This window comes from Siphateles boraxobius, unplaced genomic scaffold (genome assembly GCF_051911475.1).
Source record: "Siphateles boraxobius isolate OS27281-9 unplaced genomic scaffold, OSU_SipBor_1 66, whole genome shotgun sequence".
Taxonomy (NCBI): domain Eukaryota; kingdom Metazoa; phylum Chordata; class Actinopteri; order Cypriniformes; family Leuciscidae; genus Siphateles; species Siphateles boraxobius.
In genome coordinates, this window is record NW_027509193.1 from 12,555,001 (window position 1) to 12,581,938 (window position 26,938).

Here is a 26,938-nt window from a genome sequence, read left to right on the forward strand (position 1 = left end):
ATATATATATGCAAAATTATTATTATCACTCACATATATTCTTAATTTCCTCCCTACTTATTGTGTGTTAATAATGATCTAATTTGTGTCCCTATGAAATGTTAGTAGAAACATCTGAGACAAAGTGTTTACATAAATAAAACAAGACGACTCGCTTAAATCTCCAGAGCTATGAGAGTGCAATTACATTTTCCTCTTGGTGTAACCTTCTGGTAATTAGAACATCTCTTTCCTGCATGACATATAAGGGGTAATAAAAGTTTACAAGGCCATTTTGATATGGAGTAGACTGAAATGGAAGAGAGATAGAGAGAGATCCTGACCATAGTTAACCCCGGTCCATTTTGTGTGAATATGCTCCCTATTCAGTCTGGTTTAGCTGTAAGTGGGTTACACTGTGAGTACAGCAATGCATCTGATGCATTCTCGGACTGATATAGGTTGTGCACACATAGCAAGGCAGAGAGAATGAGGCTGGAGCGCTGGATGAAAATGAGCTTTCTTTGGCCCCTTGAGATCTGAAGGCGTGAGGTACATTCACACACATTCACTTCAGTTATTAAGTGGGCTACTTGTTTAAACTTGCTCAGACTTATGCCAGATGTAGATACACACAACTACTGTTTATATGGGGCTACGACACTAAATACCCACTGACTGCTCTCCCTCTGACCAACAAACAAACAAACAGGCTTCATAGGCAAATATTTACGTAGACAGTTCTTTACGTAACCATGTCCACAGACCAAATAAACATTTTAAGGCCTGGTTTCACAGACAGGGTTTAGAATAAGCCAGGATTAGGTCTTACTTCAATTAGGACATTTAAGTAGCTTTTATAACATGCCCTAGAAAAAAAAACCAATACTGTGTCCACCTTGAGGCAAAACAATGGCACTAACATATTTTAAGATATGCCAGTGTAAGTCGCTTTCAGTTAAAACAGCTCAAAGTTGTATTTTAGTCAGGGACTAGGCTTAAGCGTCTTCAGTGAAACCAGGAGTATGTGTATGACCAGACCAAAAAAAAAAAAAAAACCTACAAAACATGACATTTCACTATAGTGACAGTTTCCTGCAGTGTGGCATGCTATACATTTTATACTGTAATACAGTAAACTATGTTAAAACTAATATCACCAGATTTCGGAAGGTGAAAACCTTATAAACAATCAAAACACCTTTAGACAATAATATATGTAAGTCGTTACTTTTCATGGGACTATGTGCCAAAAAGTATTACAGTAATCTAGATGGGAATGAGAGCTTGTTAAGTGGATTAACATTTTTAAAAGATTCCTAAAATCTCAAATCTTTCTTAAAAAAAACCCATAGGCCTACATCAAAAATCTTTGATGTACTTGTAAACTTAGTTTATCTAAATGTATGCAACCTGCATGTAAGAGGAACCTATAGCCTATAAAATGAAAACTTTAAAATAAAAACCCTGACAATGAATGACTCACCATACCAGGAACCTACAGGCCATCACAAAGTGCAGCTAGCCTTACAAACAAACAAACAAACAAACAAAAAACAGACTGTACAAGAAATAACGCTGAAAGAATATGAAATGTGAATATAATGCGGTTAAATGGCTCAGAAGGTCATACATCTCATTGTGTGAAAGTAAACATTCATGAACGGCAGGAATGTGGTTGGCTATTGGCTAACTGTTGTTAGTGATAGTCATATCACTTTTTTGAAAACTTCTTGTGACAACAAAATAACACAATTCAGGGGTTTTGTGTGACAACAGCTCAATGCTAAATGAAACAACATGAAACGATTGGCTAATTTGTGCTCTCGTAATGTAAGCCTACAAGTTCGTGGTGTTGTGGTATTTGTCTCCCCCGATTGGAAGAAGCAGGACAGCGCTAAATGAATGTGGCTGCATCTCTGGAAGCTGATTGTCAGTAATGGTTAGGCTTAGGGCGTGAACTAAATGCCTGAGCCTGAGGCCAAATTAATATATTAGACTAGAGTATGACTTCATCACCAGAACTAAACGAAATGTTACTATAAGCTCACTGCTGAGTTTAATACTATTTACTATAACGACCACACACTAGTTTTAAAGTTAAACACGATGAGCCCATGTAGCCTATAGAAGTTGAGAACGCACAATGACATTTAAGTCAAGTCAAGTCAAGTCAAGTCATCCTCATTTATAAAGCGCTTTTAACAACGTAGATTGTTTCAAAGCAGCTTTACAGAGATAAACATATAATTTAAGGTAACAGAGATTGGTTTGGTTTTATAGTGGTTCTTGAAAAATGTTTTTTCCAGCTAAAATTAGTTTTGATTGATTCACTTCCGTCTAAATGATCATTTGTTATTAAATTAGGGGCCGCTAAGACGACACCGTTCTCTCTAAACAGACTTTAAACGTGAACCTGTGATAGACGCTGATGGCCTTCACAATCATGCATTAAGAATTGATTCTATAGTAATGTGCGTTTGAATATATGTGCACAGGTTTGTAATTCCTCTACAAACCATGCCTAAACAAACTACTTGTCTTATCTATAAATTTTGATGCAGAATTTTATTTTATCTTATCACTTTGGGTAGGTACGCGAACCGAAAAATTCCACAACGCTTTATCTGTAGAGTGGTATAGGGATCCTCCATAGGGAGAGTCTAGTTGGCACTTCAGCACTGCATTGTCATCGAGTCCAGGCGAAAGTCCTTCGTCAGATATGGAAACGACCTGGATCCGGCAGGCTGCGGGAAAACCTCGGGATAAACAAAGACACTAAAATTAGCGTAGATGCCTTTCTTCTTATGATGTAACCAGTACATAAGGATTTAAGGGAAGTGTTCCCAGTTCCGGCTGACCTAATCTAAGCAGCCTAATATTGAATTATAGAAGTCTAGAGTGTTATGTGAATGCTAGGTCAAAGAGATGTGTTTTTAGTCTAGCTTTGAACTGACAGACTGTGTCTGCTTCCCGGACAATGTTAGGAAGATTGTTCCAAAGTTTTGGTGGTAAATAGGAAAATAATCTACCGCCAGCAGTTGATTTTGATATTCTAGGTATTATCAACTGGCCGGAGTTTTGAGATCGCAATAGACGTGACAGACTATAATGCGTTAAGAGCTCGCTCAAGTACTGGGGAGCTAAACCATTTAGTGTTTTGTAAGTAATCAGCAATATTTAAAAATTTATACGATGTTTAATAGGGAGCCAATGCAGTGTTGACAGAAAGGGGCTAATATGGTCTTACTTCCTGGTTCTGGTTAGAACTCTAGCGGCTGCGTTTTGAACTAGCTGTAGTTTGTTTATTAAGCGTGCAGGGCAACCACCCAGTAGAGCATTACAATAATCTAGACTTGATGTCATGAACGCATGAACTAGTTGTTCCGCATTTGTCAATGAGAGCATATGACGTAATTTAGATATATTTTTAAGATGGAAAAATGCGGTTTTACAGACACTAGACACGTGACTTTCAAATGAAAGATTGAAAGTGAAAAGATATCAGTCTATTTAAAAGACAAATAATAAAAAAATTATTGCAATAATCTTGCAGTGAACTAAACTGAGCAAACACATATGCCCCCTTGCAATCAGATTTTAACAGCTGTTATGGTGCACCGAAAGTCTCAAAAGTAAGACCATTGCTGGGTCCCAATTCGCATACTATCCGTCCTAAATAGTATTCGAAAATAGAACTAGTACGTCCCAAATCATAGTACTTTGAAATGAGTGTTCCAAAGAGACCCGGGTGGTCTACTTTATCCGGTCAGAATCCGAAGTGCAGATCGATGCACACTCTAACGGCAGATATTGCCCACAACCCATCGCCCGTTGGACGAGGATTCGGTTAGAACTACAAACACGAGAGAAAAGTGTTATAAAACTACAGACATGGAGGACGCGCGCGAGTCCGGCGGTTGTGTAGAGATGTTTAGATAAAAGGGTTTAAGTGAATAATTATCAGTATCTAACCTGACGAAAATTTATTTATTGAATGTTGGCTACGTTATATTGCATCTGCAGCAGCATTGTGAACTATTGTAAAGATACGTTTATAGCCATTACATTTTAAATGCAGCATTACATTCAAATTGCAAACACATGAGGAGAGTGAGAGTCTCCGCATGAAAGACCCACGACTGGGAGATGAACTAGCTACAACATTTCTCTCCGAAACGGTAAGAAATTATAATAGATAGAATGGAGGATTTTAACTGTGACGAGATGACTGACAGGGCGGTGATGCATGCGACAGAGCTTTCCGTTAAAGATGACGAAGTAGTATGTCCCAAAGCTTGCCTACTCTTTGCTACACACTCAAAAATATGTACCTTTTCTTCACAAAAAGAGTACATACTTTTAGGACGTAGTATAAGTAGGCGAATTGGGACGCAGCACATGTCTACGACACTTAACATCTGCAATCCCTTCAGTCAACAGCAGATGGCGGCATTACTTTTACAATGAATGCAAAAGAACCTCGTGTAGGCACAAACTTGCTTCTTTTTTGGCACAAACTTGCTAACTTTGACAGAAACTTTGAAAACTTTAAAATCATTGGAACTAAAACTGTTAACTTTTAATATTTTAATATGTAATAATGCAATATTTACTAATTAAAAGAACAATGCTTTGCTATTCATTACGCCGATGGAATGTATTGCCCATTTATTTAAAAAGTTCAAGTTAACTATTTTTTAAAGAACTGAGAATACCTTTGCTTTATGCTGACATCATTAATTTCAAACACAAAAATAAATGTAAAAGTCAAACGGTAGGCTGACTAGAAATGTAACAGTTCCATATATCCTGTAAAATACAACCGTTTTGTCTGGTTCTAGATCAAGTTATTACCCAAAAACTGGAAAAAGCAATTAAATTAATCAAAGACAGACAAAAACACTAAGGATTTCAGATGACTCGTGCTGTTCTTCGAGAAATCACTTGAAGTGTGAAATCTCTCTCTCTCTCTCTCTCTCTCTCTCTCTCTCTCTCTGTCTCTCTCTCTCTCTCTCTCTCTCTCTCTCTCTCTCTCTCTCTCTCTCTCTTTATTCAGGTACAGGCTAACACCCTTTTTTTTACAGTCTATGGCTAACACTTTATGACTTTTTTTTAAGTTTAACTAATGTTCCGAGTGCATGATATTTGGCATATTGTCATGACCTTGGGTACCCTGGATGGAGTTTGGATTCAGTGATGCGTTAAATCACATAACGATTTCCATACACGAGCCAGATGGGTCGTTTAATTTACACCATGCCCAAACCTCAGTCAGTAGGAAGGCTAGATCGGCAACGTGTCATTAGAAATCAAGGGTCTGAGAGCTGAGTCAAGAGAGAGAGACAGCACGAGGCGCGTGACGCGCGAGACTCAGCGCGTGGTGTCACCGTGGGAACCAGGAGACTGACAGGACGGGCGGGGAGGGGCGCGCGCCACGCCAGTGTGAGTGGACGCTCTCCCTGGCACATACCCGTCCGCTCAGACAGTCTCACTCTGAATCATTCATTCTGCGTTATAAAGCTCCGTCACCAGGCAGCGGATGGTGTTGGTTAAGCGCTAGGACAGTGCTGATAGTGATGATGATGATGGAAGGACAGTGCAGTCGCTGTAAGATCGTGGTGGTCGGTGACACTCAGTGTGGAAAGACTGCGCTGCTGCATGTGTTCGCCAAGGACAGCTACCCAGAGGTGAACCCATCATTTATCATTAATGTCATATTACTATAAAAACAGAAAATAAGTTACTAATTTAGACGAGTGGAGTGATGACAACAGTTGGAGTAGCCTAATAGTATGTCTGTTTTAAACCAATGAACATATTGCATTGAAGTTGATTTAATTATGCGATTCAAGTTCATACATTGTTATGAGTTAAATAAACTGCATGATGTCCTGTACATCATGTCGCACTGGAGCGCAACTGCATAGGAAAAAAGTGTTTCTAACTCGGCACGGAGCTAGGCGTACATTATATAAGACGCTGATGTGAAACTGTTCGTATCCGATGTTCTTTTCAAATAACATTTCACTATAAAACTATAAAAGTTATATTGCAAGTTAGGGACAGTTGCATAAACACTGCGATTATGTCTTAAGAACTACTCTGACCAACTCGACGTTAGCCAAGGGATAATACATTTTACACAAATTAGACCAATCTATGCAACTTATTTAGTTCAAAAAAGTAATAATAAGAAAAATATATAGATGGATCTATAAAATACCGTAGGCTGGGCGAGGTTGGATTCCTATCGGATAAAACATAAAGACTGTCATCATTTATTGTTTTATTATATATACATACAAGTAGATCACACAAAACTTTGTTCAAAAAGTACGATATTTTAAAGTCACCATGAAATCACAATTGCTGCTACATGTCTCCTCTGATTATGTGAGGGCGGGGCAACCTGTCACTCACATGACATCACAGCAACACCAAACCACAACCATCCAATCAATTCCCGATTAGACAAAAACAATTCCCGCCCTACATTTCTTCTTGTTTGTGAAGCTGTTTTACTCAGATATGCACCACAATAGGGAAGAAAACACTATTGCGACGCAACTTCTGTTTCATGCCGACTTTAAATAATTGATGTACTGTCATAGTCCACTAAAATGATTTACCAGTAATATGATTTTTCATTGCAGAATTATGTGCCCACGGTGTTTGAGAACTACACTGCGAGCTTTGAGATCGATAAGCACCGCATCGAGCTGAACATGTGGGATACATCAGGTAAGATCTGGCATGGCATCAAATGAAACCATTGTCTGAATAGTGTGCTATACGTAATATACTGCCGTTTTTATCCACCATATTTTTTTTATCACAAAAGTAAGCTCTTTTCTGTGAATGTGCCAAGACTTCCAATTAATTTGCTGCTGTAGGGAAACAACTAGAAGAATAACAAAATGCTGCTAATGGTAAAATAATATGCGCTACAAACCAGTGTGTTGATGCGATATTAAATTAAAATTATTCAAAAACAAGTAGCAGTTTTCAAAATCATAATGGACAGTTTTTGTACAGCTAAAATAACAGTGGATAAACCTCTGTTATTAAAAGTCTCGACACATTCAAATTACAATGACCGTGGCCACTCTTGTGTGAAAAAAAAGTGCAACATTTTATTTACTTATTTTTGAGAAATCATCAAAACACATGACTGACCTACTATTCTTACCAAACTGCAGTATGCACAACAGAGCACATGTTCACAATACGGTATCCCACAATACACTTGACCTGAACCAGAAGCAGAGATGGTCTTATTATTGGAAGATACGATGGTCCATGGCTCTAACATTGGAAAATATTGGAACTTAGATCACTTGTGACTTGATAATCAATCAAATGACAGCCTTGATGTCATTGAATTTCATTCAGAGTTGTGCGACAGTCAGCCACTGTTTGCGGATACCTTAGAAATGAATGAGAAGTGCCGTCAACTGAATCCTACCTGTCGTGCAATTGTCCGTGACTTCTCTTTTAAAACACCATTGTTTTCTCTGTCAAGTCTAAAAGTAGATAAATTCAAAATGAATGTTTAAGAGCAAACATGTTGAAGATTAGCCGAGAGGCTGTCGATTCATTAAATGATAAGCTGTTTCCTCACAAAAGCGGTTTATTCAGCGTAGTGAAGCCTCTCCTCCATTGACATCTATTTTTTTTAAAGAAGCCTCTATCTCTGCATACCACAGTGTAATGCTGTTTTTTGCTAACCTTGTAACCTTTTTTTTAAATGTGCATGATAATTTCACACCACTCACTTAAAAAAACATGCTCGTTATACAGTCAACTATGATGATCATGTACGCTGTTCCACATTCACATAACACATACAGGCACAGCTCTAACTGGCCTACGTTCATTACATATATAATAATAAATATATTCTATATATAATAAATATATACATTAAATCATCCATCAATGCAATAGGTAGTATACTAGTATTCCACTCCAAACATAGCCAGTGATCTACTGTGACTTATGTGACTTGTGCATTGTGCTCTCTAGTGGCGTCGGACTGATTAGAACAGTCTGGGAGTGTACACATTTTGAAACCTCCTCATGAATAGACAGATAGAAGCAATAGTAAACATTCTACTGTAACAAATCCTGGTGCCAGTCTAGTCGGTGCATGAACGTGGTTCATTCCTGTCCCTGCTGACTGCTGACTGCTGACTGCTGACTGCTGACCGCTCCCATGGCCTGGCCGACCCCTTGTGTTTTTGTATTAGAGTAAATGAAAATGGCTTTTTGGTTCGCTGGAGTGACTCACAAGAGTCGGGTAGCAGAACTCTCACTGCTTTGATTTAACAATACACAATAGACAATACAGAGTTTATGAATTTAGAGTAGGATATGATCCTGTTATATTGCTTTTGAGTTCTGGACTGTATCTCTGGGTGAGATCTGTAATATAAATGGCTTTGTGTGGATTCTAGCTCCTCTTCTTTGAAACAAGCCAACAAGTTAGCCAGAACTCAAGTAATATGTTCAGGGCTGTGCATGTGTGTTTGTACAGTACTACCAGTGTGGATTGTAGCACACTTGGTGTTAAGCTACACTACTGCTGACACACACTCGTCCAAACACACACTTCAGGGGTTTCTCAGCAAGTGTGACCCATAAATCCCCTCTGCATGTTTCCCCACCCTGCTATAAAAGTCCTTTATGGGATTTTTTTTTTTGTCATCTCCATTTTTAAGTTCCTATGGGGATGTTTTCCTCTCCCACTGTTGTTTTTGGTCTGCAGGGTTGTGCCGGGGTCAGACTGTAACCCTGTCAAGAGTAAATCTTTGCTTTACTGTAAGTGCTCTCATACACAGTCTGGGACACAGAAATTTCAGCATGATAATGAAGCTCAACTGTTTGTGAACTTTATCACTGCTTAAAAGTGGTGTCAGTAAGCCCTCTTGACAACAGCCAGGCATCCAGCGGCTATGTGTGCAAAAGTATATGTATATTTAGATATACTTAATTCTTACCAAATAACATAAAATGATGCACAAGTTGGTGTAACTTGGAGACTAAATTTAAGGCAAACATAACAAAAGTATGGCTCTTTCGCCACCAGATGTGTCGCAAAAACAACAGCAAATGTTTGGAAATGCATACGAACATACTACTCTAAGTTTTACATAATACTTGCATACTACTCTTACATACTGAAGTAAGTATACAGCATTCAAATTTTGCATGCATTGGATACCAAGATTACCCTTTACATTTGGGAAAATTGTGTAGCATGCAACAGGGCAAACTGCATGAAATACTGTATCCCACAATGCAATGCACTTGACTTGATCTTCCATCTACAGCATGATGAATTAGCCAGAAGTAGAATCAGCTACAAAATCTTTTTCTCCACACATTAAGCTGGGATAAAATAAAGTATTTGACAAAAATAAAATTATGTAACCATATGAACACATCTGTCACCAGAAGTGGCACTTTTAGAAATGGCAGATTTAGTATTTTGACATAAAAGGGATTAGCTTTAAGTGCTACAAAATGATGTAAACATATTAATAAATCTTAATTTGTCACAATGTGTTGGTTTGTAATGAATGATTGTGTAAAGTGAATTTGCGGTTGTAAAATCTAGAACAGGATGGGACATGGGAGTATTGGCCCGACCATCTGGAGAACTAGGGCAACTAATAATTTGATGACTAATGAGAAATGAGTAATGAGAATGCTGAATGGTAATGAGAGGCTCCTTTGTTTCACCAAGCGTGATTTGTTTTGTTAAATGCTGTGTGTGCTTTCTTAAGCATTTCCCTCTGTATTTTCAGTTATATCGAGTCGTCCCTCAGTTAGTAAAACCAAAAAACAACGTGTTGACAGAAATCCACTTATAAGGTTGTAGTGGTACGTTTTCACTAAAGACTTCCATTCTGATCACATACCTGTTAATGCGATTTTTGTGTGACATTCTGAGAATTAGTTGAAAATGGTAATCAACAGCATGCACCAGATGTTGTTCATAGAGCTTGAAGGGAAAATTAAAAATATTGTTTCATTCATAAAATAACTGACTTTTCATCCGTGCAATTCAACAGAAAATGTAGTGGGATTCAATGTTGTTTTGAACCTCGTAGACTTTCATTGCATGGACAAAAACAGTTAAAACATTCTTCAAAATATACAAGGTTTAGAATGACATGAAGGTGAGTAAATGATGACTGAATTTAAATGTTTGGGTGAACTATCCCTTTATCCTTTTTTGAATTGAGGGAATCTGAATTCTGCTTAGCCTATTTGCTATCTTTAGGCCTGTTTAGATCTACAAAAATGCAAACATAAACACAGATTCACACAGGTAATCATGCTGTGTCTCTGATGGGTCTTAATGAGGTGTCTGCGGATGTGTGTGTGTGAGCATATGTGTGTGGTGCTCCTGAGCTAACCGACACTCTTGTGCTTACGGCTACATCTTCAACAATCTGTAATGAGATCCCATAGAGTTCTGCTTCAGTCATTCAGTCACACACACACACACACACACACACACACACACACACACACACACACACACACACACACACACACACACACACACACACACACACACACACACACACACACACACACACAGACAGCTGCACAGCTGGCAAGAGGTGAATCTAGGGACTGGAAGAGGAGAATGTTTACTGGCAAACATTCAGGTCAGCATTTCATATGGACACACTGTTCTTGACAAGATACAAATTATGTCTAGCACTACAGACATAATCACAGTAATAATGTCTAGAAAATAAAAAAACTGGCAAAGATTTCTGGAGTTATATATAATATCCACTGCAAACAAGACAGGAAATTGTTTTTTTTAACACGGTGTGAATGTTTTGACCATAAGAGTGACCATAAATGAAACGGTCTTTAAATTGTTAAACAGATATAGACAACAGAAGTGCTAAGAAATGTCTACACACTTACAAACACAGAGGCTGCGATGTGGCGCAGCTGTACAGTAAACACTGTGTGTGTGTGTGTGTGTGTGTGTGTGTGTGTGTGTGTGTGTGTGTGTGTGTGTGTGTGTGTGTGTGTGTGTGTGTGTGTGTGTGTGTGTGTGTGTGTGTGTGTGTGTGTGTGTGTGTGTGTGTGTGTGTGTGTTGGGTTTACTGAGTCATACTGTGGGTACAAATCTGTCCCAACAACTTAGCGAAGTCTAAAAAAAAAAAATAAGTTTGACAGACTGTCCCTTTTAGGGGACATTCTATTCATACATAATGAAAGAAAAATTATTAAAATACATTTTATTACTATTCTTTTCATAATAATAATAATGTATGAAACATTTACCTTTTCATGATGGGGTACAGTATTATTATGATGATAACAAAAAGGGAAATTAATAATATGACATTATTATTTGTTTATTATTTATAATAATAATAATAAAAATAATAATATATGAATAATCTTACCTTTATGAAAGGTAACATTATTAGTATCAGTATTATTATATATCATTAATTTTCATTATCATTAATAATAATATAATATAATAATTTATATGAAGGCATAAAGTATTATTTTTATGATTATTATTATTTATTATTATGACACTTATAATAAGGTCTCATTTGTTAATGTATATTTGTACAGCATTAACCTTTGTTAATGTTTGTTAATAATAATGTTCATGATAGTTCACAGTACATTAACTAATGTTAACAGGTACAACTTTGGATTTTAATAATGTACTTATAAATGTTGAGATTAACAATAACTAAAATTAATAAATGTTGTAGTTTATGTTAACTAATGTAGTTAACTAATGTCAACAAATGAAACCTTTTTGAAAAGTGTTACTTTCATTATTATTCAAATGTTTTGAAAATGCAAAAACTTCTTTCTTCTAGAAGTTGGGTTAGGATTTGGCTGATTATGATGGGCTTTTTTTAAAAATAAACGATATAAGTCTATAGTGTGTACTCATTTAAACAGCTACGTAAGCAAGTGTATTTTAGAAGCTGTTGCAGTGAGAACAGAAAAAACTGTCCCTGTGAACTAGCACACTCAACATGGCGACAAGCAACAAACAAGCAAAATCACCCTTTCTTAACCATTTCAGCCTCTTTCTCTGTAAAATTGCATTAGTTTCTTCTTATCCTTATTTCCTAGCCTGGGAAAACCCAGACGAACTTCCGGCAAATTTAGATTTGCTCTGCAAGTTAGTCTGGCGAAGAGCCCATTCAAACTCATTTCCAATCTCTCCAAATGGAGGCACCAATCACAAACGTTGAGGCGGGCTTTACAAGATGACGATCGATCTGATTGGTTTTAAGGTCTATGCAATTGCTTACAGAGGCATTTGAGAAATGAGCTGTGAATGAACCTTCCCCAGACCCTAACTCACTTACGACTGAGAAGGGTCTGGTTTTAACCAGGCTACTTATTTCCATTCTCATCCAAGAAAATAGATTCAACCATCTTTCAGTGGCTGTGGTTGACAGATCTGCCAGAGAGGATTGTGGGACATGTAGCTCATAGGGTGACTCCTGAGGCCAGCCCATAATAACTGATAGCTTTGATCAGCGCTTCAAACACTCGTTGTCACTCTCACACGTCCTCTGTCTTTCCCTCCCTATCTCTCACTGTCTATGTCTGGATTTGTGTCCTCACTCGAGGGAAGGACAGGAGAGTGAGAGATGAATGCAAAGTTCGAGAGAGGAGATCAGGAAAGACAGAGAGTATGGCATTTGTAGACAGTGGCAGTAAGTATGTATACTGTGCACGGTTCTATATGTATACCACAATGCTATGACCTAAACTTGCTTATCTTCTATTTCCAACATCACAAATGATCTGGAATCAATATAACTATGATTTCTATCTATTTCTTTATCTATTTCTTGACAAATTAGCAAGTATTACACAAAATGTTTTATTTCATTGATTATAACTGGACACCACTAAATGAAACACGCAATGCAGTGGGGTCAAGTGACAACAATAGCATAATACCAAAACGTTGCAAATAGAAACCAGTATATACTGCACAGTAAGCAGTGTCAGTTTTCCATTGAGAACAAAGCCATGGAGAGAGAGAGTTTTATGGAAAAGGGTTATTATAGTTAACTAAAACTAAAACATTTTTTTTTTACATGGAATCAAATGAACAAAATAAAATATAAAAACTTGATGTACTAAAAATAACTAAAACTTAAATAATATATAGACATTAAAAATGACAAAAAATTCTAAAAAGACTAAAATTAAAATAAATTGGGAAAATATAAAAACTGATACAAAATATAAATAAAAACTAGTATCTCAGTGATACCAAAATAACACTGATAATGACCTCAATTACATTTCATTAGTGGTGTTCAGTTATTTTACTGGAAATAAAACCAATTATTTAGCATTTGTATTTCGTCTAAAATGTTTTAATGCATAAAAACAGAGACATAAAAAATATTTGCTGTATTACTTTTAATTCATTCAGTTACACTGGAAATGGTGTCAAGTTAGTCATATTGCATTGTGGGAAACAATGCTTAAACCAGGAATGTTGCCCCGAACCCTTTGACAAGGGGAGTAAACATTTACATAATGTGCACAATATACACACATTATGAGCAGTATGGACGCTAATGTTAAAATGTTATTTTGAACATAGCCAAAAAGAAAGAAATGACTGTGCTGGAATCAAACTGACCTCTCTCTCTTCCTGCTCAGGCACTCACCACTGGAGAAACATCGTTCTTTTATATCATCTACCCTGTAGTATGACCCACTGTACATAATTTGTACGTGCCACAGCATTCGCGAACACCATCAGCAGTGTTTCGCTCTTTGATTTGAGCGTCAGCTTTATTATAATGAAGCGTTTTTTTTCTTCTCCTAACTCCTCACTGTGCTTGTGTTCTGCAGGGTCCTCGTATTATGATAATGTACGACCGCTTGCGTATCCGGACTGTGATGCTGTGCTCATCTGTTTTGATATTAGCAGACCCGAGACGCTGGACAGCATCCCTAAGAAGGTCAGAATCTCCTTTCCTTACCTTTCTTCTTTTCTCTCATCCTAAAAACCTATGTACTTGCAAAAGTGCATTTTGGAATGGCATTATTAGTTGTAAACACTCAGATACTTGCAGCGTTAGTCTCTCGCTGTGAAAACACAATGTAATTGTTGACTAAGAAAGGTTTTTGTTTGTGGGTGTTTCGCAGTTGGCGGATGACGGCATTGTGGATTTACACAAAAATACAAGCTTTACCTAAACACAGATGCCAGCAATTATGTGGTGATGAGGGTGTGAGCCTAGCGCTGAAAGGTTTAAATGTGTTTTTCAATTTTAAGTCTATATATGTCTGGTGAGAAAAAGATATTCGGATGATGTTGGAAGAAGAGTGGGCAGTATGAACAAATATCACATATAAATTCAAAAGTTTGAATGGTAAGACATTAACAATTTTTTCAGCAATGACACATTAAATTGACTGAAAGTGACTGTTATCAAGATATTTATAATTTTACAATAGAGTTCTATTTGAAATAAATGCTGTTTTTCGATTTACCAAAGAATCCCCCCAAAAAATATTATGGTTTCCACAAAAATATTTTTAACATTGATAATAATAAGAAATGTTTATTGAGCAGCAAAACAGTATCATCATGTGACACTGAAAACTTTGCCATCACAGGAATAAATTACATTTGAAAATATATTAAAATAGAGAACAGTTCACAATATTACTGTTTATATTGTATTTTGATGAAATAAATGCAGCCTTTGTGAGCCTTAGAGACTTTTTTCAAACACAGAACCCAAACCTTTGAATAGGTAGTGTATACTGGTTTCTTTTTTTAATTATTAGAGAGTGATTACATCTGATGTAATTATCCCAAAACTCCTCTAAATGCCTTTCATTCTCTAACTGTCCTAACGCTAACCCTGCCACACCAGACACACTGAATGCTTTTACATTTCAGCATCTCACCTCTGAGGCCGCAGGGGCGTAGCTAAAGGCTGTTGTGGAATGTTGAGAGGCAGGCGGTGACCTCCGATTGGCCAGTTAATGGTGGGATTTAAGGTTAAAGATCACAGTGCTGTTTGATGGATGGTTGAACACATTCAGAACCTGTGAAATGGTGCCATAGCTGAGATTGCTGAACCTTTGCAGGGGCTGGTGAATACACACATGCACCATGCTCACACATAAGCTGTCTGAACAACTGGCTCTTGATGGTTCTGCATTAGCAGGAATGTTCCTGAAAAGTGTCTGGGTCATTTCGAGTTACACTGGTGTAAAAGGAGATTTGAAGCTGTTGTTGTTTGCTTTGCTGTATAGTAAACTGGGAAAAACTGGTGTAAATATAGTCTGATTTGATTTGAATGTGTATAAGTGTGAGAGTTTATAAGTATTCAGACAATAGCTGGTCAAATTGTTTCTCTAATTCTCTCTCTCATTGTATTACAGCATAAACAACTATTGCAAGTATTGGCTAAAAAACAAAATAAAATATTGAAATATTATTCCCAAACTTTAAATACTTAAATCTATGCATTACAGTTATAATCAAACAGGGTTCCAGCGGATCCTTAAAAAGTCTTAAATTAGATTTTTAAAATATAAGGCCATAAAAAGTATTATTTTTACTTATGAAAGGTCTTAAATTTTAGATGACACTTCGACTTAGACATATATCTAAAGGTTTTCCAAATTAAAACTATCTAATTAGTGTAGTATTTTTTTTTATTATTCTATCTTTGTGGATTTGCTTGTTCATGTGACAATTCGCATCACATTCGCATCTCATTCAGTAAATGCACAGCTAAACAGATGTGTTTTGAGTTTGGATTTGAATGTGACTACAGTAGGAGCACATCTGATCTCTTCTGGAAGCTGGTTCCAGCTACGGCTGGCATAGTAGCCAAAAGCAGACTCGCCATGCTTAGAGTGATACTAATGATCTGAGTGATCTGTTGGGTTTATATTCAGTGCGCATATCTGCAATGTATTGAGGTCCTAGGCCATTGAATGATTTACATACCAGTAATAATACTTTAAAATCAATCCTAAATGTAACTGGGAGCCATTGTAAAGACCTGAGGACTGGTGTGATATGTCCATAGTTTCTGGTTCTGCTCAGAATTCTGGCAGCAGCGTTCTGTATTGCTGCAACTGTCTTATGGTCTTTTTGGGAAGGCAATTATTACACTTATTACAATTATCCACCCTGCTGGTGATGAAAGCATGCACAAGTTTCTCTAAGTCTTGACTGGAAACAAAGCATCTAATTCTTGCAATATTTTTCAGGCGATAGTATGCTGATTTAGTTATTGCTTTGACATGACTACTGAAACTAAAGTCTGACTCTAGAGTCACACCCAGATTCCTGACTTGATTTTTAGTTGTTTGACCCCTAGACTGAAGGTATGCATTCACCTTGAGAACTTCCTCTTTGTTTCCAAACGCAATGACTTCAGTTTTGTCTTTGTGTAACTGAAGAAAGTTTTGGCACATCCAATTTTTTACTTCATCAATGCATTGGAACAGGGAGTCAATGGGGCTGTAATCGTTAGGCGTTAGGGCTAAGTAGAGCTGTGTGTCGTCTGCATAGCTGTGGTAAGAGATTTGGGTCTTTTTCATTATTTGGCTCTGTGGGAGCATATACAGGTTGAATAGGAGTGGCACAAGAATTGAGCCTTGAGGGACGCCGCATGTCATGGGTGTCCATTCAGACTTATGATCTCCAATACTCACATAATAACCTCTCCCTCCTAAGTATGACCTGAACCATTTTAGGACTATCCCAGAAAGCCCGACCCAGTTTTCCAGCCTGTCAAGAAGTATGTTGTGATCGACAGTGTCAGATGCAGCACTGAGGTCGAGTAGTACCAGCACTGATAATTTGCCTGTATCAGTATTTAAGCGAATATTGTTTATTATCTTTATGAGAGCTGTCTCTGTGCTGTGATGCGGTCGGAAACCAGATTGAAAATTGTCAAAGTATCCATTCCAGCTTAAGCTGATTGAAGACAACTTTTTCAATGATCTTGCCTATGAAAGGAAGATTTGAGATCGGTCTATAGTTGTTTAATATGGTCTTATCCAGATTGCTCTTTTTCAGGAGGGGCTTGACAACAGTAGTTTTCAGGGAGTTCGGAAAACTCCCAGAGAGAAGTGAGGCATTTACCACTTCTAGGAGATCTGCTTCTAAGCTGTGTAACACATTTTTGAAAAAAGATGTGGGAAGTGTGTCAAGGGCGCAGGTTGATGTTTTAAGGTGCTGTACGGTTTCTTCCAAAATTTTGCCATCAATTTCTTCGAAATGAGACATAGTGACTACTTTCTCAGGTTGTGGTCTGATCTGCCTTACCCCAGCGCAACTCAAGGATGAGCTGATCACCTTTCTGATATTATTGATTTTCTCAGAGAAGGAAGCAAACTCACTGCACTTGCTCTCCGAGAGCATTTCACTGGGAATCTGGCTCGGGGGGTTTGTCAGTCTCTCTACAGTAGCAAAAAGAGTTCGTGTGTTGTTTAAGTTGCTGTTTATAATATTTGAGAAGAAAGTCTGTCTAGTTTTGCCTAGTTCCTTATTGAAAGCATGGATGCTGTCTTTGTAGATGTTATAATGGACTACAAGTTTTGTCTTCCGCCACATGCGCTCTGCTTTTCTGCATTGTCTTTTCATATTTTGCACTGCTGTTGAGTTTCTTCAAGGTGCTTTTTGTCTGCCACTCTTCTTCCTGACTTTCACAGGAGCAATATCATCAATTACACTCTTAACTTTTGAGTTAAAAGAATCAAGGAGAAAATCAAAAGATTCAAGCAGATATGCTTGGTGTTAAAGATATAGCCTTCATAAATAGTAGACTAGTGTTCTCATTTAAGCATCTCTTCTTGACAGACCCAGATCTAGCTTCAATGGCAGGAGAGATCAATATATCAAAGAAAATACAAAAATGATCAGACAGTGCTATGTCCTTAATAACAATAGATGAAATGTTTAGACCCTTGGTGATAAGTAAATCTTCTAGAGTGTGTTCACGATTATGTGTGGGCCCATGTACATGCTGAGTCAGGTCAAAAGTTTTTAAAACAGTTTTGATTTCTTTTGCCATATTGGTTTCTGCATTATCTATGTGAATGTTAAAATCTCGAGCAATGGCAAAGCAGTCAAACTCTGAGGAAATTGTTGATAACAGTTCTGTAAAGTCCTCAGCAAAGGCTGGAGAGTATTTTGGAGGCCTGTAAACAATGATAAGTAAAATGTGTGGAGCACCTTTTAACACAATACCCAGATATTCGAAAGACGGGTAAATCCCAAATGATATTTGCTTACATTGATAGACATCTTTAAAAAGAGCAGCTAAAGCTCCACCTTTTCTAACAGCTCTGCAGACACTCATAAAAGTAAAGTTAGGAGGGGCTGTTTCATTGAGGACTGTTGCACTGCAACTTTCTTCTAGCCAAGTTTCATTTAGCAACATAAATCCAGATTGTATGTGGTTATTAAGTCGTTGACTAGAAGTGATTTTTTTTTGAGTGAGCGGATGTTTAAAAGTGGTAACTTAACAGTCTTACTTTTTGTCCCCACAGCAATCTTAGTTTGGCGTGTAATAGGCACCAGATTAGATGGGTTTGCTGTACGGCTTTTGAAGGCCTTAGACTTTCTATCATGTAATCAAACAGCAATAGACAAAGATACAGGCACACTGGGTTCCCGCTTGTTCTGTAAACATTTGAGAAAGTTATTGTTATCATAGCAGGGACCCGACACATATCACTGAGAGCTGGTATCAGTTGTTTTTGGTTCACCTCGAGCCGCTGGAGGAGGGTGTGGGCCCTGGCGCTGTGGCAGAGGCCGAAGAGCTCTCACAGGAGGAGGGGGAGGGCGAGCTGGGCCCGCAGGCTTTGGTGGTTGCAGGGCCTGCTGTTTTTTGGTTGGTATCTGGGGGCTTGCAGCAAAAGAGTGGGATAGTCTAGTTCCAGCATACACCAGTTGTTCCATTTTCTCTGAGAAGCACAGAAGTGGAGATACTGGAGAGAGGGATAACGTGTCCGGTGAGGGCACGGTGAGCTCCGAGGGAGCACCAGACATAGTCACCCTGAAGGCGCAATATGTTCCTAGAGACACCATTGGAAGCATAGTTTGCAAGTTCAAAGGTAAAGAAACCGTGATTACACTACCTGGACGGGGCAGAAAAAGGAAGCTATCAATGGCTGAAACCAGATTTCTGATAAGGCAGGTTTAGAAAAACCCTTGAGTGACTGCAAAAGACCTGCAGCAAGAAGTGGTGACTACTAGTGTTGCACAATATACCGGTACTAGAAATGTATCGCTATACCCTGCTATTAAAAACGGTAAGATATTAAAAAATTTTATAGTACCGGTACTTTAAGAGTGTCAGCACTCTAAATAATAAGAGCAGTATTCCTTTATTTGCGTCGATGTGTGACAGCCGGAGTCAGGACGTGCGTACAGAGCTCTGCTTCCACTATTGTGAAAGGTTAGAGAATGTTAACATGATTGATAATAATGTCAATGTTGCAAACATCTGTGTAAGGACGTACACACTGGCATGTAATTATTATTATTTTATTTAATAAAGGGGAGGGAATGGTCAAAAAGCAGGGCAGGAACATGCTGGTCAAGTGAGTTTTTAAGTTTTTTTAAATTAATTTATAAAACAATGAATTGTAAGTTCTGTCATATTTTAATTACTTTTACTGTTTTAGTTTTTTTCCTGTGATATCGATTCAGTATCGGTATTGAGGTATTTTAGTCTGGTATTGTATCGAAGTCATCATTTTGGTATCATGACAACACTAGCAAAAGGCAGTGAGCTTTCAGGTTGCATAGTAAGGTGCATACTAAACGCATGCCAGAACTCCAAGATGAAAATGTACACCACTATTGACCCATAAGCCACAGGGGTTTTGGGATTCTGTTCTGTGGAGCGATGAAAGAAAACTGGAACTTTTCAGCCCTATGGATCAGAGGTATGTCTGGAGGAAGAAGAATGAAGCATATGCTGAAAAGAACGCTGTCTACAGTTAAGCATGGTGGTGGATCAGTGATGCTCTGCGGCTGCTTTGCATCCTCTGGCACTGGAACCTGCAGTGTGTGGAAGGCAAGATGGATTTATTGAAGTATCAGGAAATCCTAGGAGAAAACATGGCTTCAGTGAGGAAGCTGAAGTTTGGGGCGCCATTGGACCTTCCAATAGGACAATGATCCCAAGCATACCTTAAATTCCACCAAGGCTTTGTTGTAGAAGAAGTCCTGGAAGATTCTACAGTGGCCGCCATCACAGTCACCTCGCTTGAACCCCATAGAAAATCTCTGGTGGGATTTGAAGGCGGCGTTTGCAGCATTCACACCCAAGCATATTTCTGAACTGGAGGCCATTGCTCTTGATGAATGGGCTAAGATTCCTCAGAAACGCTGCCAGAAGCTGGTGTCTGGTTATACATCTCGTTTGCGGCAGGTCATAACAGCATAAGGGTGTACTAACAAGTACTAAAGATGCATGTCATGAAGGAGTTGTATAATTTTGAGACTGCAGAATTCATTAAAAGATGGATTTTCAGTTGAATTTGGGGAAACCACTTGAAACATTTGTTGTGTTGAGCTATTTCAATTACTTTTGTTTTATTTGTTCATTGCAAACAGCTGAAGATCTGAAATTTTGCCAATGAACCTGATTTGCAATGGGGGTTGAACAATTTTGATAACAACTGTACAAATAGCTGGATAAGGAATGAAAGTAAGGGGGCTTTCACACTGGCAGTTTAGTTCGGAACGGGGCACGGTTCGCATGAAAAATCTCTAATGTGAACGCTGTCATGGGACCCGGGTGCGCACTGGGGTACCGAACTCGAGACTGCCTGGAGGAGGTGGTCTGAGTTCGGTTGCTCCTGAACCGTGCTGCGATTCGCGTGTGTGTGAAAGCAACACGGACTCGGGTGCGCACTTGTTCAGGAAGTAAAGTATCCTGCACATGCGTTTTAGTCGATTATGATGTATTTAGTTAAATAAAACACACGTAAGGGATGAAGATTTACCCTGGGTACGAGCAAGAGTGAGTCTGCAGTGTATTCGCGCATAGTGCGTGCATGCAGGGCAACAAATTAATGGAAATCCACTGTCTCCTCAAAAGAGGCCATTTGCAAGCAGCGGAAAGACAGCTTATGCGAAACACACACACACACACAGTTAACCTGCGTTGTTTACTCAACTATGAATAATAGCACCAAATTAATAAAAAACACAATATATTGACCCGCATCTTGTTTTCTATCATGCGCCGTGCACGTTTGCAATGACGTAAGATGCACGCAAACGCACCAGAGTTCGATAGAATCAAGTTGAGTGTAAAACGAGACCAACGCTGCGGGGGGCGCCGGGAACAATCACGCTCGGCTTCGGACCGCAGCAAACGAGCCCAGTGTAAAAGCCCCCTAAGATAGATAGAAGATAGACACCCAGATAGCATGGTGACATTGATACAATGTTGACTCAATCAAAATACAACTGAAAAGGAATGTCAAACAATGTTGCCATCTAATGTACCAAGTTAATGTTGAAACAAAATTAACATTTCAACTACACTTCAGTGGTGCGTCAACAAATTCCGCAACCATTTCAAAATTTGGCGAAAACCTTTTAAAATATAAATGACACCTTTCCAGCAGTTGAGTATTTTATTCAATCAATCAATGACAAAAATATATTAAGAGATTATTCTTTAAAAAAGAAAGGGGGAGAAATACCTTTAAAAATAAAATTGGCTTCAGAAGTCTGATGTCATAACTACAGGTGGTCCAACGGTTCAGGTTTAAAAATTCTGTCTTGCCTCAGACTACTGCCTCTTTTCCTTTGGGTTCTCTGAAATCTGAAAAAGAAACCATGATGTTACTCATGAACAAGTAAATTTTAGTTGTCATACATACAGTCACATTCAAGAATGTTAAAATACTAAACACAATACGATTCATTTTTTTTTAAAGTTGCTGAACAAAATATTCTAACTACGATTATAGTATCGTTAAATTCTGTTTATTTAATTTATTTTTCTAAAATATATTAATGCTTCAATATCAAAAGAAAGCACTGTGGCAGGGGTGTCCGATTTTATCTCCAGCCCTAATTAAACACACCTAAGGCGGCTAATCAAGGTCATTAGGATCAATGAAAACTTCCAGGCAGGGGCTGGAGCTAAACTCTTCATGAAGAGGAACAAACACCTCTGAGCTATAGCCATTAACTACGTCTCAGTTCATTTTCTGTGAAACTACTTAGCATTCAAGTAACAAGATTTTCATTGAAAAAACCTAAGCTCTTTTATTTTACAAGATATGTAGAATAAAAGAGCTTAGGTTTTTTTCAATGAAAATTTCTTTAAAGGGATAGTTCAGCCCGTAATGAAAATTCTGTCATCTTTTACTCACCCTCAAGTTGTTCCAACCCTGTATGAGTTTCTTTGTTCTGTTGAACAAAAAATAAGATATTTTAAAGAATGTTGGTAACCAGAAAGTTGACGGTGGCCATTGATTTCCATAGTAGGACAAAAATACCATGGAAGTCAATGGCTACCATCAACCATCACGTCTGGTTACCAACATCCTTCACTCTATCTTCTTTTGTGTGCAGCAGAAGAAAGACATTCATGCAGGTTTGGAACAACTAGAGGGTAAATAAATGATGACATCATTTTCATTTCAGGCTGAATTATCCCTTTAAAGCTGCAGATTCACCTTATGTAAACCGTAATGTCTTTAAATATCACAAAATAGCCATATCAGTCACTTTCTTAATAAACACAAGATGTTTTTTGTTATTGTGTTTCAGTGGAAACAAGCTAAACTGAATGGAAATCAGTTACATTTCTCAAATTTAATACAGATTCAGGAATATGGATGGTAACCTGATTAAGCAGTGATAAAGCTCAGGATATCATTAAGTCCCAGGTCAGGTGATTATGCTGTAGACAACAACTCAGTGTATAATCAATGTCAGCATTATCAGGAGGGTGCTTCTCTTTTTTTGATTGTCCATCTTCATCTGCCTTCACTCCTACTAAAGGATTAATGTGCTCTAGATGCAAGCACTGATGGATGAAGACATGGGCTATGTTTGCAGTGTAACATTCTTGCTCATGTTCATGTCTCCTGCACTTAAATCTGTTAAATGATGTTAGAACTTTATTCAGGAAATTCATAATAAACTTTACTAAAGCAAGATGCATCTTTTAAGAATGTAGAAAAATAGATGATTTATTCAAACAGTTTCATAACTTCTTAATGTATCTAATTACAGTGAGTAACAACACAAATCAAACGCAAATAAGCACACAAATAAAAGGAACAGAGAAATAAGGTAGATGCACCATTGTTTGAAACTGCTAGAGAAATCATGTAAGTATGTCAGGTGCTTCAACAAACAAGAGGTCTGTATGGGATGCACCTATGTTTTTTCTCTAATGAGGAAGCATTAGACTACTGAGAAGTGCACATGTAAAACCAAAATGGGCGTTTACCAATCAGTGGCCAATTTCAAACTACAATAAATGCTTTTCAACAGACTTGCTAAAATCATGAAGCCTCACCCTTAAACCAAGCCCCCAGTGGATTAGAGCAAATTGGGTAAAAAGCAGTTGAAAATGCCGATTGCGGTTTGAAAACGCCCCACTAATTGAGAAACACCCGATAGTGTTCTGCAGAGATACATGCCTTAATGATCTTGTGCTCATCAACTACAAATCACTGTTAGTTCATTTCACTGTCTCCACCCATGTGTGCTGTTGGCTTTCATCAAAGTTTCAATGCTGATCCAACGCACTTTAAACATTGAAATGTCAATCTCAACCAAAATGATGGTTTGGATCAAAACTCAACATTGTATCAATGTCACCATGCTATATAGATAGATAGATAGATAGATAGATAGATAGATAGATAGATAGATAGATAGATAGATAGATAGATAGATAGATAGATAGATAGATAGATAGATAGATAGATAGATAGATAGATAGATAGATAGAAATCGTTTGTAACAATGTAAAATCTTTATTGTTTGTTTTTATCAATTTAGTGTATCCTTGCTGAATAAAAGTATTAATTCCTTTTTGTTTTTAAATGCCCCCAAACTTTTGAAAGGTTTTTTAGATCAATAGGTAGGTAAGTGAGTAGGTCAGTAGGTGGATAGATGTTCTTATTTAAAGTGACAGATTCTTTCTTTCGTTCTTTCAGTGGCAGGTGGAGGCTCAGGAGTATTGTCGTAATGCAAAGTTGGTGTTGGTTGGCTGTAAGTTGGATATGAGAACAGATGTCAGCACCTTACGAGAACTGTCCAAACAGAGACTCATACCTGTCACTCATGAACAGGTGAGCTTACACACACACTCACACACTCAGGGGAATGGAACACAAAGGGAAAAAAAAGCAAGATTGTGTTAGGACATCAGTGTTTACTCAACTGCTGTTACACAAACACAAGAACTAATACATAGTCGGAAGTTTGCCAGCAAGCTGACCATAAAAAACACAAATATCGCTCGTCTAAATTGATATGAATTGAGATAAATAAATTATTGATTAAACATTTTATTTTAAGTAAGCCAAATATATTTACCTTCCTCAAGGACCATATAAAAATGTTTTAAATATTTTTAGATGAAGTATAGCATCTCAAACTGCGGTACACTGATGTCACAGCTTGAAATGTCATGTCAACCGCTCATATCTTGTGATTGAAACCATTGAAGCACTCACAGACACTAAAAGAAAGGTCTATAATTACACCTTACAACAGAGAGAGCAGTAGAAAATGTTCTCTCTAGTACGTCAATGCTCTGAACGGGTCAACTCGCTGTAGCAACATTTCATTATGAAACACCTAGTTCTCGCTATAATTCTACTCTAATGAGAGAAATAGATGGCACTTTATGTGAAAATGGTACAACTCTTTGTTCCACTCCTTTTATTTCTAAAGCATTATGGGCAAAAATTGCATGTATTTGCTGTGAGGCCTATTAGATATATTCATTTCACTGACCTTTTATTGTAAAAAAAAAAAAAAAAACACTTGACATTTTAGAGGAGTTTCAGGTATTATTTTTGCACCCTATTCGAGGAAAGTACCATAAGAAAGTTAACATTAAAGAGCGTAAAAGAGAGAAAAAAGTGACAAGGATAGAGAAATGAGAAAGCAAATGCTTCTGGATTGTTCTGACACAGTTCAATGATGCTGACTTCTTTCTGTCTGTCTATCAGGGAAGTTTACGAGCACGCGAGCTGGGCGCAGTTGCATACGTGGAATGTTCATCCCGAATGTGCGTGAACAGCGTACGGGACGTCTTTCACATCACCACGCTTGTGTCCGTCAGACGTGAACCCGCCCCGAGCCTCAAGAGAAGCTCCTCGCGCCACGCTCTCAAGCGCATATCTAATCAGCCTCCGCTGCCAGTCAGCTCACAAGACACGCCCCTTGAACCCACCCCGACCCTCAGGGAGGACAGAGCCAAAAGTTGCACAATCATGTAGACTTTTCATGTGGATGAAAAGATTGCACAGAATCTCTGTTTTTATGGGACACTGAGGGTCACATTGTCCTATGGCCCATGGGACTGTACAGTTGTGTGAATACATTATACAGAGGAGTTCTATTTATTAACTTCAAGTTTGCTTTTATTTTTTATCATTGTTGTATGGTTTAGCAGACCTAAGTGTCACAAAGTGTGTAAAACAAATGCAAAAAGAATAAAAAATTAAAAAAAAGTTTGGAAATTTATGCATGGACAGCTTCAATATTTCCCAACCCCCAAGTGTCATACTTTCATTTTAACTCTTGGGACACACTTCTCTAGAGGTTGCAGATCTGTAACAAGCTCATTTGCGTGGAACTAAATCCCTGGAGTTCTGAGAATCTTTCCCCAGCATTAGTGATGATTAGCATTAGCATTAGCAGGACAAAGACATCTGTGACTTCTGCTGTTCGCTCCTTTACATGTGTGACAGCACCATCAGTCATGCTCCACGCCATCACAAAGACTTCATTCACACTATACTGAAAAACCAACGCAAATGCTGACTAAGGATAGATGTGGTGATATTTTTGCGAGCTGGAATTTCAATCCTTCATGTGGGAATTGAGAAGATGAGTTTTCTAGATTACATAAACGTTAAAAGGATTTTACCTAAAAATGAAAATTATGTTATCATCTACTCGCCCTCATGTTGTTCCAAACCTGTTTGACTTTTAGTGTAGACTAAAGAATGAAGATTTGACATGACATGAGGGTGAGCAAGGGTGTCATTTTTTGTCAATTTTTATTTTTGGGTAAACTACCCATTTAAACTCTGGATTATTATTAGAAAAAAAATTGAAATTGTCAATCAGTTTGTAAAAACTCTTAATAGTACTGTTTACTCATTTTGAACAATGCACTTACATTGAAAGTAAATATGTGTTATACATATTATTATAATACACAGTTTTTAAATTCTATTGTGTTAAAACATTGTGGTGCAATATTTGAACTCATTACAGTACCATGTCGATACAAGAAATAATATAATAACACATTCTGTGTGTATACACTGTTATATATACAAACATTCAAAATTATATATATATATTTAAACATATCAATATACAAAAGTTTGGGGTCAGTTTGATTCTTTTTTAAAGAATTAATACTTTTATTCAGCAAGGACACATTTAATTGATCAAAAGTTGTGCTTGTTATTTGATTGTGCTTGTTAAAATGGTGTTATTTTGAACTTTCTATCCATCAAAAGATACAGTATCATTGTGTATCACGGTTTCCACAAAAATATTAAGCAGCCCAACTGTTTTCATTGATAGAATTTAAAAAAAAAAAAAAGTATGACCCCAAACATTTCAGTACAGAATAATTAATATAAGTGCTATGCTTTTACAAACAATATGAACTGGCATTGCTTTTAAACT

At 37.6% G+C, this 26,938-nt stretch overlaps 1 protein-coding gene across 2 annotated transcripts; it reads left to right on the forward strand.

Moving 5' to 3' along the window:
• The first annotated feature begins 5,034 nt into the window (after window positions 1-5,034).
• rnd2 (Rho family GTPase 2) lies at window positions 5,035-26,938 on the forward strand. 2 transcript variants are annotated; one of them, XM_077212194.1, is made up of 6 exons: window positions 5,035-5,424; window positions 5,503-5,669; window positions 6,636-6,723; window positions 13,882-13,991; window positions 24,217-24,351; window positions 25,240-25,747. In XM_077212194.1, exons 2-6 carry the CDS (start codon window positions 5,559-5,561, stop codon window positions 25,507-25,509), a joined length of 714 nt encoding a protein of 237 aa, XP_077068309.1. In that variant the 5' UTR covers window positions 5,035-5,424; window positions 5,503-5,558; the 3' UTR covers window positions 25,510-25,747. The 2 variants fall into 2 exon arrangements, with proteins under 2 accessions (XP_077068309.1, XP_077068308.1); XM_077212193.1 differs by having other exon boundaries at window positions 5,035-5,669; window positions 25,240-26,938.